Below are 19,311 nucleotides of genomic sequence, written 5' to 3'. Positions count from 1 at the left end.
GTTAGTTACTTCTTGAGTGGGTTCAGCGGAATGTGTATCAGTTATCTCCACTTGCCGTTTTTCTCCAGATTTTTTATTTGATATCCTTTTGTCGCTTTAAAGTTTTATTTCAAAGTTTTCTATCATCTACTGTAAGTTTATAACGCCTGTTTTATTCATTGGATTAGAAGAAGTCTTCTCGCGCTGTGAATGGCCGATATCGTGTGCTTATCTGGTACAAACTTTTTCGACTATCTTTATGTTCCTTGATGTTAACGGATACTGTGTTTCCATATTGAGGTTACCTTTGCAGAATCTGTACTACATTAGTAACAGTGGCCAATGTTTTAAGATTTTGTGATAAGTCACGTTGGTTTCCCTTGCTGTAGACACCGCTATGCATAGTGAAGTGTCCGCTGTAAACCATTAGATGCCAAAACATAAGTAATTTCACCTTTTCTAGCTACTAAATTTCACCCACACTTCGATTTATCGGTTGCTAACCAAAGATGATACCTACTCTATGTTCGGTACTGTGTATTGTATTGTGTAGTGTTGAATATCTCTACGGTGCAAGGCACGTAGAAATCTGTGATGTAAATATTATTATTGTACATGTTGAAAATGAAAGGCGTAACTGGTTTGTATAGGAAAGTATATAAATGTATAGTGGAACAAAGTCGGTGTTCAGTTTGCTGTTCGCAAAATAATGACCTATGTTTACAAGTTCCTAAGTACACTCTCCCATTTTTATCAAGGAACATCAAGTGCTTTTCCTCAGCTGAAGTCGAACAACATACAACTTATGATGTTTTGAATGTGTGTGATAGAAGAGATGGGGACACTGGCGCTGAAGATTCTCCGTCTGAAGTAAATGGAGAAACTAGGTACCCACTTTCGAATTCGTGTACAGAAGATCTCTCAACCTACGCACCATATTTCAAGCCAGCGTTTAACTTCGCTGCTTATGTCAACAAATCGCCGACGTTGCAGCAGTTAGTCAAACTCGGTGTCGATTTACATCGTATTGAGAAAAGCAGAAACAGCCCGGAGTACATACTGCAACTGGATTTTGAGAGAGATATGAGTAAGCATATAAGGTACAATGTTGAAATTTTTTTATGCCTTCTCCCTTCAGTAAAAGTTACTTCTGTGGGTCTCTGTCCAAGATATTTTCTATGTTTTGATTCTGAGTAAATTGTCAGTGAATTTCGAGTGGGTATTTTTTATGAATGTATTTTCATTAACAATAGTAGGTGGGGCTATGGTGCTGAATCAGAAGCCTAACTATTGACTTGGACAGCTGAAAACGTAATATAACTCTGTAGGATCAGTTCTCGTGCCTTTATTTAAGTGACCTGTATCAATTTCCAGTCACGGCAACGATTTGTTCCCTGAAACTTCTGTAGTGAACCGAGATTTAGCTGCTGATCTGTCTCACTGTAATTATCTCATCAGTGTTTCAGTTCTATTGGCACTGACATTTACCGTAATGGAATGTGTACTGTATGCGTGGATTGTTCGTTTAAGGAACAAATTTCCCAAATAGCATGTGACTCAAAGTATTGTTGGTTTAGTGTGATTAGGGTATGTCGATTTTAAGCTGATTAATTCCCGGCACATGGGCAGAATGTTAGTCAATTCCATTAAATAGTGTTAATTGAGGTGTGTACAGCTCTGTGTTGACATGTTGAATTAGTGTAACGGAAACGTCCGATTCCACCCGTCTGCTTTGACCAGTGACGTCACCAATATGTCGGAAACGACCATTCACAACTACTCCCATGTCGCGACTATGGTGTCATAACGTAAACAGGGCAACAAACACAAAAATAGATCGAAAAACCAAGTACATATTCCTCCAAAAATATAATGAAAGTAACGGAACAAGCGAGTGAAATTGGGGGTAAAAATAAACACAAGCCAGTAAACCAAACGACAAAAACGATAAAAGAAAAAGACCACAACCTTCCCAAAATCAACTAAAAACAATATCCACTGGAATCGAACACTTCCCTTGACCTATATAGGTCAAACTGTTGACCTTGTCAGTCATATCCACACCTACCAAAGACATAAACAAACCGATTTACCAAAATTCACACACGATGAACAGAAAAAAAAAACTTGAATAACGTCGACATAACAAAACCAAAATCGTTGACTCACTGAAAAATATTCCACTGAAAGCACAGTAACCACCGATACCACACACGTGCAACGCTACCACGCAAATGAACCCCATACGCTACATAACATGCTAACCATGGACACACCACCAGAGAGAACCACCGACCACAACAATACACCACTTATAAACACGCCACACGCGCAAACTAAACCAACATCACCTAACACACCACCAGAGAGCACCACCAGTCATATCAAAATGACAACCAGAAATACGCCACTCTCGCACACTAAGCTCCGCACCATCGTGATGTCACACACCACAACAGTCTTACGTCACGGGACTAAGCCGATTGTTGGAATCGGACGCTTTGGTTATCTCCAGTTGCGTGGATGGGTCAAAGGGAATGTTCAAAGCAAGTCATCAGCTGCACTGGCCTCACATTTTGATTCATATATTCACAGCCTTGTAGTTAGATGGCTGTTGTTGTTATGGTCTTCAGACCAGAGACTGGTTTGATGCAGCTCTCCATGCTATTCTATCCTGTGCAAGCTTCTTCATCTCCCAGTACCTACTACAACCTATGTTCTTCTGAATCTGCTTGGTGTATTCATCTCTTGGTCTCCCGGTTCAATTTTTACCCTCCATGCTGCCTTCCAATACTAAATTGGTGACCCCTTGGTGCCTCAGAACATGTCTTACCAACCAATCCCTTCTTCTAGTCAAGTTGAGCCACACACACTTCTTCTCCCCAATTCTATTCAGTACCTCCTCATTAGTTATGTGATCTACCCATCTAATCTTCAGCATTCTTCTGTAGCACCACATTTCGAAAGCTTCTATTCTCTTCTTGTCCAAACTATGTATCGTACACGTTTCACTTCCATACATGGGTACACTCATTGCAAATACTTTCAGAAACAACTTCCTGACACTTAAATCTATACTCGATGTTAACAAATTTCTCTTCTTCAGAAATGCTTTCCTTGCCATTGCCAATCTACACTTTATATCTTCGCCTGTCTCATACATCTTGCTCACCAGACGGTAGAGTTTTTTCAGGACTGGCTCTCCCAAGGCCGTCAGTAGTTCTAATGGAATGTTGTCTACTCCCGGGGCCTTCTTTCAGCTTAGGTCTTTCAGTGCTCTGTCAAACTCTTCACGCAGTATCGTATCTCCCATTTCATCTTCATCTACATCCTCTTCCATTTCCATAATATTGTCCTCGAGTACATCACCCGTGTACAGACCCTCTATATACTCCTTCCACCTTTCTGCTTTCTCTTCTTTGCTCAGAACTGGGTTTCCATCCGAACTCTTGATATTCATACAAGTGGTTCTCTTTTCTCCAAAGGTCTCTTTAATTTTCCTGTTGGCAGTATGTATCTTACCCCTAGTGAGATAAGCCTCTACATCCTTATATTTCTCCTCTAGCCATCCCTGCTTAGCCATTTTGCACTTCGTGTCAGTCTCATTTTTTAGATTTTTGTATTCCTTTCTGCCTGCTTCATTTATTGCATTTTTATATTTTCTCCTTTCATCAATTAAATTCAATATTTCTTCTGTTCCCAAGGATTTCTACTAGCCCCCATCTTTTTACCCACTTGATCCTCTGCTGCCTTCACTACTTCATCCCTCAGAGGTACCCATTCTTCTTCTACTGTATTTCTTTCCCCCATTACTGTCTGATACCTTCTAGTATCTCCAGGATTCTTCCATGTATACAACCTTCTTTCATGATTCTTGAACTAAGTGTTAGCTATGATTAAGTTATGCTCTGTGCTAAATTCTACGAGATGGCTTTCTCTTTCATTTCTTACCCCCAATCCATATTCACCTACTATGTTTCCTTCTCTCCCTTTTCCTACTCTTGAATTCCAGTCACCTATGAGTATTAAATTTTCGTCTCTCTTCACTGCCTGAATAATTTATTTTATCTCATCATACATTTCATCAATTTCTTCATCATCTGCAGAGCTAGTTGGCATATAAACTTGTACTACTGTAGTGGGCATGGGCTTCATGTCTAACTTGGTCACAATAATGCGTTCACTATGCTGTTTGTAGTAGCTTACCCGCATTCCTATTTTCCTATTCATTATTAAGCCTACTCCTGCATTACGCCTATTTGATTTTGTATTTATAACCTGTATTCACCAGACCAAAAGTCTTGTTCCTCCTGCCACCGAACTTCACTAATTCCCACTATATCTAACTTTAATTTATCCATTTCCCTTTTTAAATTTTCTAACCTACCTGCCCGATTAAGGGATCCGACATTCCACGCTCCGATCCTTAGAATGCCAGTTTACTATCTTCTGATAACGACGTCCTCTTGAGTAGTCCCTGCCCGGAGATCCGAACGAGGGACTATTTTACCTCCAAAATATTTTACCCAAGAGGATGCCATCATCATTTAGCCATACAGTAAAGCTGCATGCCGTCGGGGGAAAATTACGGCTCTAGTTTCCCCTTGCTTTCAGCCATTCACAGTACCAGCACAGCAAGGCCGTTTTGGTTAGTGTTACAAGACCAGATTAGTCAATCATCCAGACTGTTGCTCCTGCAACTACTGAAAAGGCTGCTGCCCCTCTTCAGGAACCACACGTTTGTCTGGCCTCTCAACAGATACCCCTCCGTTGTGGTTGCACCTACGGTACGGCTGTATTGCTGAGGCACGCAAGCCTCCCCACCATCAGCAAGGTCCATGGTTCATGGTTAGATGGCTAAGGCATTGAATGTGGAAAAAAAAAAGAACTGGTCATGGTCGCAGACTGATCTGTAGGTTAGCCTGTGGTTTAGCTTGTTGGAAGGTGACAGTTTCCGTGGGGGTTGGCAAAGCCAATGAATGTGAATTTAAGAAAGTGTGGTTGTTGTGGCTGAGTGATCTGTAGCTTTGTCCATTTGAAAACATTGATGCTGATATCAGGTTATAGTTCCCATGTTGTTTATGCTGCTCCTCACATTTCCTATATTCATGTAGAATATTCCTCTGTAGCCAAGTGTTGTTGTTGATGTAGTGTGAAGATGTAGTGTAGGTAATAATTACTGAGCCCCCTTTAACCAGGGTAGATATAGGGCCCATTTTGCAATTGACTTAACTATGTGCATACAGGTACTGAGTGAGTTCATGTATTGTGATCAAGATTTACTGACACAAGCTGCTGTTGATAGGCGGCAGTTCTGCAGGCATTTAAGTTTGTCTCAGGATGAGGAAGTTTTGATGGAGAACCCTGAGTTGTGGTTTGATAAGATGAATTTTGGATGCAGAATCAAAGAGACTGGGAGATGAGTGTTTGCAGTCATGGAGAAAGTTATGTATAAATACTTTTCTTAGGTTGTGTCTAGTTGGGCAAAGCTGTTCTGTATTATCCACCAACACAACAGTAATTTTAAAATATTGTGCAAGTGTCACTCCAATGTAGGTTTCTTATATGAGTGAGAACAATAAAATTACATTTAAAGATGCTGTCGTAGGTGCTCTCATGGACACCATAGAGAGCACTTGAACAGTCACTAAAAGATCACTACACTGCACATAACAGCCTGAATGCTTTTGGGAGAACATATTTCCAAAATGAAACAGATGTATCCACGTATTTTGTGAAGGCTGCTGGCTCTGTTTGTAATCATACTGAATAAAATTGCTTTCACCGTCATTATTTCTTCCCTCATATATTGTAAACTGGTATTTCTAACAAAGATAGCCCAAGTTGTGTTGATTTTGTGTCACGAATGTTCACTTTAACTTGCTACTGCCACAGTTTTCATGATATTTATACTGTAGTCCTTTTACCGAATAAATGTTGAATGTATGTGTGAAAAATTTGAGTAACATAGGGCATTCAGTACCACCTGTTGGCTTTGATCAGCGACATTACCCAAAGCCTCAGAGACAACGTGAACATGATTTCATAAATGTAACCATGATGGGAAAATATAAACATAAAACAACAGAATCACACAAATTCTTAGTAATAAATATTGGAGTTAATGGGACTATCTCTGGAAAGTGGGGTTTTGGATGGAGACAAACTAAAATATAGCTTAATGGCACCAAAACCACATTAACAAAACAATAGTTTTAAAAAACACAGTAAGGCAAATCGAAAACATCTGTTGACCTGTGTACCTCAACTTGAAATACTGGTGCCACTACAGAAATATTAAAACAGACTGCACTACAAAAAAACAAGATGATTCGCATAACAAAAAATCTTGAAAACTATGAAAGATAGATCAGCAAGGTAAATTCACCTATATAGCTTAACATGAAAGACCAATACTAATAGAAATATCGTACAGTGTGTAACAGTACATAAAGCCCATAGGCGAGACCAACACACATAGCTGAAATTAAGAAAAAGGCAGCATCGAGATCAGTTAACTTATCCACAGTACTACAAAACCAAAACGTGCTTGTATACCTAATATTGAAAACTTAACCTTACCAATGTAGTAAAACGAGCTCCACAATACCTGCCAATCACAATTCTACATAATTACCAACAACACAAAGCAAAAATTCATAAATAAATTTCATTAACACCAGTTTTGATATATAAGAAAAGCTCAATTGTGCACATAAACCTGCAGGTTATGTACTACAGTAAAACAACATAATCATAAAAAAACATGCTAACCAAACAAAGTCAGCTGACACATAAATCTAGCAATCACAAGAATATAATGTCATCAATGCAATCTCGTGAATAACAAACCAAGAACTGGTCCAAATAGAACGCCATTTGTGGTCATGCCACCATCCTCTGGCTTTTCTGAGATGCAGCACCTTTGCTTAGTGTCGTATCTTCTACACAAATGCAACACTCATATTCTCAGCAATAAAAACAAATAACTGTTGGACTTTAATTGTGCTCAATGTGTTGTCACCTACAGCAGCATGCAGGTACCTGTGTGTGAACTTTGAAGTCACATACATAACTAACAAAAAATGAAAGAAAGTTAAATATCTGACCATAAACAAAACATCTCACTAATAATATCAAACCCAAAAGTTAATCTCAATTCAAATACAACGTACAACCGTTATGTCTGGCATCACACAACACAGTTATGTCATGCGTCATTGTGGTGTGTGATATCAAACACTGGACTTCACCTCAAAGTTCTGCATGCTTTAAATCCCCAAAAAACACAAATTTAATAATGTATTCTTTCTACTATACTGTGTAAGTACTACAACTTAAATTTCATTTCTATCATTGCTGCTGTTGCAGTTTTAACGACCATTAGTGTATTAAAGAAAACCCCAGCAAATTGACCTAAGTCATTCTCTGCTGCTCAGAGATTCTTTTTTTTTTATGTCTGGTGTGAACTTTGCAGCAGATTGAGCAGTTTGTAATCCAGAAATAAGAACTAGAAAATGAACTAAACATTGTGGCTCCCAGGGACTTGCACTACTTTGTCGAGGTCAGTTAATCAGGAGCACAGAGAGATTAATTGTCAGAATAGAGGCCTCCAAACATTCTCTGATATAGAAAGAATACACAATTAAATACGTATGTGATTTGAGGGTATACGGGGGTGAGCAATTTAGTACACAGGCCTGCAACCTCTTTTGTCATTCCGGTATCCAGTATCGTTGTTGGGTGCACCACTACAGCCATGTCAATGGAAGCCCAACTATAGTTGCCATGCTAATGGTCTGTGATGCCCTAGACGTTGTCACATTGTCCGCGTGTATACTTGTCTTGCTGCGACCAAGTCAGTTTCCTGATTCGAGGTACATGACATTACTGTTCAATCCTGCACAGCTGAGTGAACAATGTCTATCCTCTCATGTGCTAGTTATGCTGGGCTGACGAAATCATGAACAGTATTGAGTGTGGCCATCCTGAAACTATTGATTCGTTACTCTCATCACAGTTGTAAGATCCTGAACAGTGCTAGCAGTCATATTGAGAGGCCATGATCCTGCCGCATTTGAATCCAGACTGGTGCTGGTGAATGTTTCCCCTTCTTACATGAGGCATAACACAATCTTCTCTCGCTATGCAATCTGTCTGTAAATACCAAAATGTGTGATACTGTGTGTCAGCTTTGATCTGTGAATACCACCATTTCACACTTATACAGTATGGTGACCATGACAACACATTTTACAGATGCGAACAAACAAAAATTATACCAAATATAATCAAAATAATGTGAAAAAGAACATGAATCTAATGGGACAACCACAGTAATTAGTAGGTTCTGAGCAAAGACAAACAATGATGTTAAAAATACACTAAAAAAAACCTTACTAAAGAATCTAGCAAAGGAAATCCAAAAAAACACAATAAACATAAATAAAAGAAATGAATTCTACAATACTAACAAAATTAACCTGCAAAGACCTGAGATCAGAATAATGTTCACGAACCACACATCATTCCAAAAGCTGGTATCAGAAATTTCACATTGCTTATATTGCTCAAATGAAGTCTAAAATACCTAGAAACCAGAACTCCACATCCAGCTATCATTAAAAATCTAATCTGATTGAAATAGGTATAACAAACTCCACGGTATCCTCCAGTCACAACAGTTGGTAGTAACTTCAACTAACAATACAACCCAAAGATTCATAAGGAATTACATTAACATCAGTTTTGATATATAAGTAAAACACGGTTATGCACATAAAAACATATACTATACAAAAAAGAACAAATAAAAACATACTCACCAAACAAAGTCAGCCAATACACAAATCTGAGGTGATTCAGAGACAAACACACAACAATCACCTCCAGTACCTGTCCCCAACATAATATCCAAAAAAACAGATAATTAACAAAAATTATTCATTTCTTTGGGAGAGGAGGGAGGGGAAGCTATCCAAACAAAATAAACTAGTGCAATCCCCCCTCCTCCCCCCCCCCCCCCCCAAACCTTCTCCACTCCCCACAACAGAAACAACATCTACATGACATCCGAAAATTAAGCCTAAAAAAATAATGTGAACCGAATTAAACACTCTACCCTCCACACATAAATTCAGCTCAGAACCTTTGGTCCATACATGTTCCAAGTAATTTCTTCTTCTTCTTCGTCTTCTTCTTGCATTACAGCCTCTGTAGGACCATGGGTAGCCCCTTCGTGGACTGCATTTTCCTCTCTTCTCCCAGAACCTCTTCATTCTCTCTCTTCTTCTCTCCCGCTTTTCTTCCGAGATCTTCAGTTTCTGTTTCTCCTGTCAGCTCCACTGGTGACACTCTAATCTTTTCCTGTATTCTTCTGTCATTGATATCCGGCATATTGGTCAGTGTATATTTGTTCCTCCAGTTTTCCTTTCCTTCGACCTTGATCCCCAATTCTAACCAATCCTTCCGAAATTCAACAACCTGCTTGGTTCCTGTCTTTCTCCTTGTCCTCCCTGTTGTTTCCCACACTCTCTTTGTCATTCTGACCATACTCATCCTAACTACATGTCCGGCAAACCTTGCCCTTTTGAGTCTATTTTCCCTGTGTATTGTTCTCATGTTCTGGTACAATTCTTCCCTAGGTCTTCGCATCACCTCTCTCCATCTCTTTTTGGACCTAGTATTTTTCTCTCTCCTTTCTCCAGTTGTTCTGCCCCATTTCTTCCTAGTGTCATCGTCTCAGCAGCATATAATACTGCATTCCTCACTGTTGCCTTGTAGTGGCTTATCTTTGCCTCTGTGGATATATTCTTTTTATTGTATATCTTTCTCATCGTGCAGAAGGCTGACCTCATCTTCTTTATCCTCTCTGTTATTCCCTCCTTGCCCCTGTTCCTTCCTGTTATAAATGCTCCCAGGTATTTAAATTTGTCCACCACTTGCACAGTGCCTTCCGGTGTTTCCCGGTCTGCAGTGATATTTAATGTCTTTGTCTTGTTATAGGCGATCCTCAGTCCCACCTTTCTGGCTACCTTACTTAAGTTGTTGAGTTGTGTCTTTGCATCTTCTTCCGTCTCACTTACTATTGCTATGTCATCTGCAAAGGCTAGGCAGTCCACTTGAGCCCTGTTGTCCTTTTTGTCCCCCACACGGGTCTTTGGTATTCCCATTTCCTCGTTTATTGCTCTCCACTGCCTGATCACTTCATCCAGTGCTATATTGAACAACAATGGTGACAATCCATCTCCCTGTTTAACACCAGTCTTGATCTCAAATTCTTCTGACAGTGCTCCTCTGAATCTCACCCTTGCTTTTGTGTCTGTCAGAATTTCTTTTATGAGTTCTTGTGTAGTTCCATCAAGTCCTCTGTTCTTCAGGATCCTAACAAGAGTGTGTCTGCCGATGGAGTCATATGCCTTTGTGAAGTCCACGAAGGTTATTACTGTCTTTTTGTTTTTTAAGGCCCTATGTTCTATCAGTTGCTTCAGGATAAATATCTGTTCTATACAACCTCTTCCCTTCCTGAATACCACTTGGTAGTCGCCAACTGTACTTTCTACCTGTTCTTCTACTCTCTTGAGCAATAGTTTTGACAGCACTTTGTATCCGACCTCTAGTAGCGATATTCCTCTGTAGTTGTTGTATCTCTCTTGTCCTCCTTCGTATGTATTGATACTACAATTGCATTCTTCCATCCTTCTGGCAACTTCTTTGTTCTCCAGATCTGTTGAATTATGTTCGTCATGTTGTCTATTGCTTTGTTGCCTCTCCACTTTATCATCTTGGCTGCTATACCATCTTCTCCAGTTGCCTTATTATTCTTTAGATCGCTTATGACATGTGCGACTTCATCCCTGGTTGGAGGGCATGGCTCTCTCTCTTCCATGTCAGTCCCCAGTTCCAGCTCTCCTCCAGGTGGTTCACAGTTCAGCAGGTTGTGAAAGTACTCTGCAAAAATCCGACAGTTCTCCTTCGCACTGACAGCCAGCTCCCCTTTCTTATCTCTTATAAATAGTTCTCTACCCTTGTATCCAATCAGAGTCTTTTTGAATTTCCTGAAAAAGTGTCTGCTGTTGTTTTTCCTGAAGTTGGTCTCAATCTCATACAGTTCCTGCTTCATCTTCTGTCTTCTGGTCCATCTTATTGTTCGGGCCGCTTCCTTTCTTGCTCCTATGAAAACTTGCCATTTTTCCGGGTCGTTCTTGCTACTCCAGTCTCTCCAGGCTTTCCTGTGAGTCTCTACTGCTTCCTCACATTCCTTGTTCCACCACCAGTGCTTCCATTTATTTTCTTCCTTTCCCCATAGTTCAGCCTGTTTCATCATATTTCGCTTCATGTTGTCCCATTCATTGAATGATTCAATTCCTTCCTCATATCTGGATCGATTGTGTCTTAATTTTTCTCTGTCTACCTTTATGTTTTCTGTTCTTCTATTCGTCTGTGGCAATCTGTCCCTGTTTGGAATCCAAAGGCACTTAATTTCTGTAAGATAGTGATCCGATTCTATTCTTGTGTTCTTCCTGACCTTTGTGTTCATGATCTCTTTAGCATTTGTCCAACTGATTGCTATGTGGTCAATTTGAAATTCCCCAAGGCAGGTGCATGGGTTTGCCCATGTCTTTTTCTTACACGGTTTGGCCCTGAAGTGTGTTGTCATCTATCTCATTTTGTGTTTTCAACACCGTTCAGTTAGTCTTTCTCCATTTTTGTTTGTCCGCTGGTGTGCAGGGTACTCGCCCACTACTCCTTTATATTGCTTCTCTCTTCCAATCTGTGCATTATAATCTCCTACAAGTATCTTTACATGTCTATATGGTATGTTTTTTGTGTATCATCTAGCTCTTCCCAGAAACTATCTGCAACTTTCTTGTCTTTTCTATTCTTGTAATTTGTAGGTGCATGTCCATTTATTATTGTATACTTTTTGTTCCCTGCTTGAAAGGTCAGTGTTGATATCCTTTCTGACCTGCTCTTCATTTCAGTTATGCCATCCTCGTATCTCTTGTCTACTATGAACTCCATACCAAAGCATCTAGGTGCATGTTTTTCCTTTCCCACTTTAACTCCTGGTTTCCCCTTCAGTATTATGAAGCCTTCTGACTCCACTGTATCTTCGTCAGTGTATCTTGTTTCCTGCATCGCTAATATCGCAATGCTTCTCTCTTTCATCTTATCTATTACCTGTTTAAGTTTACTAGTCTTAATCATTGTCTGTACATTTATGGTTCCAATTCTGAAAGTCTTTTTAGTTTTAATCTTCTTTGAGGTTCTTGGGAGCTCCGACAGGCAGGTCCCCCAGAATCCGAATGCCTGCTTGCGTCGACCTTGGTCAACAGGGTATTGTCTCCCTGGGGTAATCTGGATTCTATAGTGCGATCCATTCCACGAGCTAAAAAAAATTTTGATGGGATGGCTCATGTCCGTTCAGTTATACAACTGAAGTTGTTAGCCCCAGAAGACGTGTTCAGGCCGCCCCTGACATGGGGACACAGACGCCTTTGGTAGCCGCCCCTAACATGGAGTTTAGCCGCTACCTGATATGTTTCAGTGGCTCTTCCACTCTCTCTGCCATTGGGAAGCGACGTTCCTCTTCCACCTTCGAGATCGTTGGCCAGGCTTCGCCTGTAACCCTAGGTAGGAGCCCTGACTTGGTGCTACCATCTGGAGCCAGATGGACCCAGGTCTTTTTACGAGGTTGTTACTCCTCCTCCTCCTCCTTCTTCCCCATGACTTGCGAGATGGGGCCCTGGGCTTGGAACTGGCAATGATGGAGTTATGTTCCGTAACCTATAATGAACTGTGATTCAGACAAAAACTGTCTGGTAAACTCTTCCTCCAACGGTACCCATCTAAAGAAGAATGCAAGGTGGACATTTCAATCAAGACATGCAAAAGTTAGGTATTTGTAAGATAAAGTAGGATTGTCAGATGCAGCTATAATTAGGACTGTCCAAAATTGATAAGTGTGTATTTACTAAGCTAAGTGGTAGTGTTTGAAATATCACCCTCAAGATCTGTGAAATGAAGAAACTTTATTTATTGGAATAAACACACTCAAATGCATAACTCAATGCAATGAACAGTTTAGGAGACACTATATGTGTTTAACATTAGCTCGTAACAGGGAAAGCTCTGTAACTATGTGCACATTACAATACAGGAAGAACATAAAATGAAAAGTCAAAGAATAAACTGTCAGTGCTTGTGCTGCATACATCATCACTGGTTGGTGCATAATTAAATCTGACAGCCACAACAACGTACGTAGCAGGTGATCTGACACTAAATCAGCCTCCTTGGTGAAACGGAATGTTGTTGAGAAAACACGCAAGGAAATTCATGTGATGTCCGTATCGAGTCATGCACCCTAGTTGCAGTTCTGCATTGGGCAGTGGTTGCAGTTGTGTCTGTGGTGCTGATAGTGAGAGACGAGGATGCTGGTAGTGCATCCTGGAAGATGTACATTGGCTTGATGTGATTGAAATAAATGGTTGTGCTCTTGCCATTCGCTGCAGTGTCCGGCCTCCATGCATCTCGTCTTAAAACGTGGTATGGACCAGTATAAGGAGGTTGTAATGAAGATTTCACATCATCCATATGTAGCATTAAGCAAGACAGTTGCCCAAATTGTGATGCACAAAACTGGGAGGTGTGCCACATCTGGAAGCTTTGCAAGGATAATATGAGCAATGTTGTCCCCTAGATGAGGTATGAAGTATGGTTGGTCATGAGTGTATGACTGCAGAGAACTGGCATCAATAAAATCTCCTGGGAGATATAATGTTTCATCATAACCAAGTTCCACTGATAAGGAATCTGTCTCGCTTGTACGTGTTCTGCAGACTAATTAGCGATCATCCAGTTGTATGTCATGACACATGAGTACAGCTTTAAGGGAATGATTACCATCACTTGATCATGCCATTGCTCACCGGATGATGGCTGGTAGTCTTATGGTGCACATATCCATAGAACTTGGTGAGCTGACAAAATCAAAGCCAGATTAGCAGCTGCAGTTGGTAGTAATGTGCAGTGGGCAATCAAAGCCAGATAACCATGCCAACACAAAAGTGAAGGCTATCTTCACCACCAGGCAAAACGTTGGATGGGCCCCAGTGTGACACGAGTTATGTAGGGTATTGGAGGTTTGTCTATGAAATGCAGCTGGTATGAAAGGATGAGATGTTCCCTGAGAGACATTGGTGTACAGCTTGACACCTTCACCACAAATGTTGAAGAGCCTCAACGGTAATGCATATGTAGCATCTTTAGGAACCTATGGAGCTCCTGGTTATCTTGTTGTGCCATGCGAGTTCTGTGAAAGGACTCGATACATTGTTTATGCATGAAAGCCATTCAGCAACTACATTGTCAGTTCTGGAAATGTGCTTGATGTTGGTGCTAAATTGAGCTATAAGTTCTAGGTGATTATACTGACAAGGTGAGCAGTTGATGCTGTTCTACTTGAAGGCGTAAATCAATGCTTATGATTTGTGTAGATGATAAATTCGTTTGCTTCTATCTGCGGCCAAAAGTTCTCAGCTGCTATGTACACAGTAAGAAGTTCACAGTCATAGATACTCCACTTCTGCTGTGACAGTAACAGTATGTGAGAATAGTAAACAAGTGGTTACCATGAGACATCTGAAGATTGGTGTAACACGGCACCAATAGCTGTCTGACTTACACACACCACTAATGCTAAGGGTGCGTCAAGCTTATGGTATGTGAGAAGTGCAGCATTCACCGTACTCTCTTTTGTGGCACCAAAAGCAGAGGACATCACAATAGTCCACTGTATTGGAGTATTGCCTCTAACCTTCAGGCCAGTAAGTGCTGCAGTTAGTGGTTCCTGCAGTTTTACTTAATGTTGTACATGGCACCAATAGAAATTCAGCATTCCTAGGAACTGGTGTAGTTCTTTAATGGTGTTCTGCTCCAGTATCTGCAGAATGGCTTCAACCTTTTCTGATAATGGGAGGGGATGTGCAGAAGATATCTGATGACTAAGGAAAGTAATCTCAGATTGCCTGAACACACATTTATCCATCCTCGTTTGAGACCACACCATTCTGCTCTAAGCCTCTGAGTGCTTCAGTAAGATGTTGTCGGTGTTGCTTCTCAGTGACCAAAAAGATAAGAATATCATTGAGGTATGCAGTACAAAGTGGCAGGCTTTGCAGAAGTGAATCAGTTAATCACTGCCATGTCTGAGCAGCATTGCATAAGCCAAAGGTCATGTACATAACCACAGATAACCCAAATTGTTGTCTTTCCTTACTTCTGGGATCTAGGTATAAGCTTTAGCACAATCGACTACACTGTATAAGGTTGCACCTCGCAAGTCATAATTATAGTCCCACAACAGTGGCATCGAGTAGCGGTCTGGCACAGTTCTGGCATTAATCATACGATAATCTCTACAAGGATACCACGCTTCGTCCTTATTACACACTAGGTATAGATGAGATGACTTGGAGGCACCTGATGGTCGGATAATGCCTCTTTGAGCATGGTGTCAAACTTAGCTTTAGTGATAGCCATGTGATCAGGTGCCAAATGCGTAGGCATGTTTTATATTAGTGGGGCATCAATAGTTTTAATATGGTGCACTGCATTATGTAGCACTTGTTTTGGAGTGCCTGGAGGTCTTGTCAAAGTTGGGAATTGCTGTAACAAAGAGGTGAACTTCCAGTCAGTCGCTTGTGTTTGCTGTCACTGCTGTGCTGCGATAAGATCCTGTAGTAGTCAGGCTGGTGCCGCAGTTGTAACACTGGTTCCAGTCAGATCACAGAAGTTAAGCACTGTCCAGCTGGGCTAGCACTTGGGTGGGTAATCATCCAGTCTGCTGAGTGCTGTTGGCAAGTAAGGTGCACTCAGCCCTTGTGAGGCAAACTGAGGAGCTACTTGATCGAGTAGTAGTGGCTCCAGTCTTGTAAATTGACATACTGCCAGGAGAGCGGTGAGCTGACCTCATGCCCCTCTATATCAGCATCCAGTGACACCTGTGGGCTGAGAATGACATAGTGGTTAGTCAGTACTGTTGGGCCGTCATGGCCTGTTCCGACAGAGAGTAGTTTTTTAGTCAGGCTGGTAGTGCTGTTGACAAGTCGAGTGTTCGCCACCTCTGGCAGTAAATTGTTATAAGCCAGAAGATTAGCAGCTATTACTGCTTCCAAGATGTCCCATACGAAGAAGCAACACAGTCCTAAATCCAGTTCCATTCATTGGGTTCCGTAGTTAGATATCAAAGACTTGTTCATTGCTGACAAACGAAATGCTGTCGGCATCTGCATTAATTCGCTGAAGTTGGTGGCAATATACTTTAATCAGAACAAGTGTCCACCAAATATTGGTCTGATTTTCTATCGCTTAGAAACAGGCACTGCAGCGTTGACAGGCAGTCGGTTGTGCCTGTGACTGATGGTCGCTGGTGTTTGGGAAGGAACACAATGCATTACAGTTTTACACCTGCCTGCCAAACTTGCAATGGTACTAGCATATGGAATGCTCTGCATTAGCAGATATAGTATTAGTCAATAAATGACTCCTTGATCGTCTATGGTATTGCCCTCTTATCATTGCTGGTGCTCTTTTGAGGCAACAGCTTGCTTAATTTGTGTACACAGTAAATCGACCTTTTTGCCATTGTAGCGTCATAATCAACACACAAAAATGGTGCTGTCACTGTTGTACTGCTGCACAGCTCTGTTACTGTGCTAATGTGAGAAGGAGAAATGGCTTTTTGAATTCTGTCTGCAAGGGCATCACGCTACTATTGCCTTGGCTTGTGGTGGCAGGCAGCTGCTCCAAATGGTGCATAGCAAATTATCTGGAACAGTACCAGTCTCTACCTTGTTGCTTAAGTTCTGTGACAGCTTGTGGTCTTCAATATCCTCCTCCATCAGCACTTGACAAATTCTGTCTTCCTGTGAGGCTATGACCCTTAGAATTAATTCTGTCTTGATCTTGTCAAAAAAATTTGCTGGTGGTGGTGCAGTTGTGATGTCCTGTACTTCCACAGTGATCGAGCTGGATCACTACTAGGGCAAACTTTGTTGAATAAGCCACGATGGCAACATAGAAGAAGCTCTCTTAAACCACAGTACAGAGTTGAGCGGCCAGAAAGGAGGTAAATGTATTACTAATCTTGATACAGCTGGTTTGTCTTGGTTCTTGTGAATTTTTTTCAAATTATGGTTGTGCTTAAAATCAAGTTGTGGTCACCTCTTGTCAGGCACAACTAGAATAAGGGCTGTTTGAATTTTAATAAGCATGTATTTATTAAGCTGAGTGGTAGTAAGCCGAGTGGTAGTGCTTGAAATATTACACTCGAAATCTATGAAATGGAAACTTTATTTATCAGAATAAACACACTCAAATACATAACAGCTCTGAGCAATGAACAGATTAGGAGATGTTAACTGTGTGCACATTACAGTACAAGAAGTATGTAATGCAGGAAGTCAAAGAACAAACAGTCATTGCTGCTGCATACAGCATCATTGGCTGGCACTTAATTTAATCTGACAGCTGTGACAGCAACACACAACACATGTAGTGGATAACAGCAGTCTGACACCACAGGCCTCTTAAAAGCAGGTGCACAGTGAATTCCGTGCAAATGTGGCATGTGAAAAGACTTTTAAAGGTCAGTGAGAGGTGCAATAAGCAACAGTAACATACCCATCTGATACAACCAATAAGTCAGCTGTCTCTCAACATTGCTATTAAAAAATCCTGCATTTTGTGGTTTGCTTTTAAATCAATTCAGTAAGAAATGTATGTGCATCTGATTCATTTTGTGAACATCAACAGACAATTGTGACTCTAACTAGACTGACGTGTTGTTTGTGTTGTATTGCTATTTGTATTATATCGGTGGTTCAGTTCAGGTACCCATCAAATCCTTTGAAATAATTTGTACATCTGCATTCCATGAGATACAACCCTGTGCAACATGTATCGTTATTGATATTAGAGATGAATTAAGTGTCAAGTGTAAAGCATTGCTTTATTTGACCTGTTTACCAAATACTTTGACAGTCTTATTCAGTAGACCCATTGATTATGCTGTCAAAGAGGCTTGGAATCTGCACTTTGTTGCTAATCTTGTTACTTCGTGATAATACTTCAGGCAGTGTTTGGAGACAGCTGGTTTATAGACTGTATCAGTTGTATATGTAATTACTGTTTAATGCACCACTCATTGACTTTTATAATAGTGTGTTTACTTAAAACAAGATACTTGACATGGAAAGCAGTATGTACTTGCTTTTAGGAGGCTTGTTCATCTTAAACATAACTAATTTTCAATTTCTTTACAATATGTTGACTGACAGACATTTCAGGTAACAAAAGGCAATGCCACTAGTGACCAGAAGTCCCTTAACAATGGCTTTCATTGGACTAATATCCTAGTCAACTGGACATATACTTCAAAGGCAATTGCCTGGCTTGTAACAAACATCCTCAGTACCTTGGAGTTATACTTGGTTGAACACTGTCAGTTAAGCAGCATCTAATAAAGATGGCAACTAAACTGATTTCAATAAATGATATGCAAAAATTGCTTGTTACAACATGGGACTCTGCAGCTTCAACCCTACGATCAGCAGCTCTTGGCCTTGTCTACTCAGGGGCAGAATAGTGCAGCCCTGTCTGGATAAACAGCAGCCACACAAAGATGGTGACACAACTTAATCAAACAATGCAGACTGTTAGCAGTACACTTAAGACCACTCCGGTATTCTGGTTACCAACCCTGAGCTGTACTGCACCACCTAACCATTTTGAAGAGATATAGGAAAATCTATAACCACCTCAGCTACCAGTTCATAAGACTCCACTCCAGGCATCCAGAACAGCTAGCAACCGGGTGAACCATAACTTCAGCCTTTGTGTTTGCTAGCTTGGATGTAATAAGCTTCATAGATTTCTCCCACTCAACAACAAACCATAGCAACGTGATCTTCCCCGTAGAACATGGAGTGCACCTAGTGGGGTCCATACTAACTATGGCACATGCAGTGATCTACTATACAGATGGGGAAAGGTTAGCACTGTGGAGTGCACCTGTGCTGTTCTAAGGTGGGTTGACAGACATATTGCTGAAGAATGCCCTCAAAATTCATATCCTGGAAGCCCCTTGGCCTTCTTGGACATTACAGCAGATGTGATCAATTATGTTTATTAAACATTGGTAAATTTGTAACTTATGTACATATTTTATTTTCATTTCTAAAGTGAAGTGTAAATTACCATATGATTAATAACAGTAACAACAATAATAATAACAACAACAACAACTAACTTTTCCCTTTGTTGGTG

At 40.6% G+C, this 19,311-nt stretch overlaps 1 protein-coding gene across 1 annotated transcript in view; it reads left to right on the top strand.

Moving 5' to 3' along the window:
- The first annotated feature begins 548 nt into the window (after positions 1–548).
- Positions 549–19,311, top strand: part of LOC124777342 (transcription termination factor 3, mitochondrial) — a 51,714-nt gene continuing 32,951 nt past the window's right edge. Inside the window, exon 1 of the mRNA XM_047252706.1 lies at positions 549–1,079. Within this exon, the coding sequence (XP_047108662.1) occupies positions 595–1,079 (485 nt within the window). The 5' untranslated portion in view covers positions 549–594. The remainder of the gene's footprint in view (positions 1,080–19,311) is intronic.

The sequence above is a fragment of the Schistocerca piceifrons genome, chromosome 2 (genome assembly GCF_021461385.2).
Source record: "Schistocerca piceifrons isolate TAMUIC-IGC-003096 chromosome 2, iqSchPice1.1, whole genome shotgun sequence".
In the NCBI taxonomy this organism is placed as follows: domain Eukaryota; kingdom Metazoa; phylum Arthropoda; class Insecta; order Orthoptera; family Acrididae; genus Schistocerca; species Schistocerca piceifrons.
Note: the sequence above shows the minus strand (reverse complement) of the source record. Positions and strands in the feature narration are given on the sequence as shown.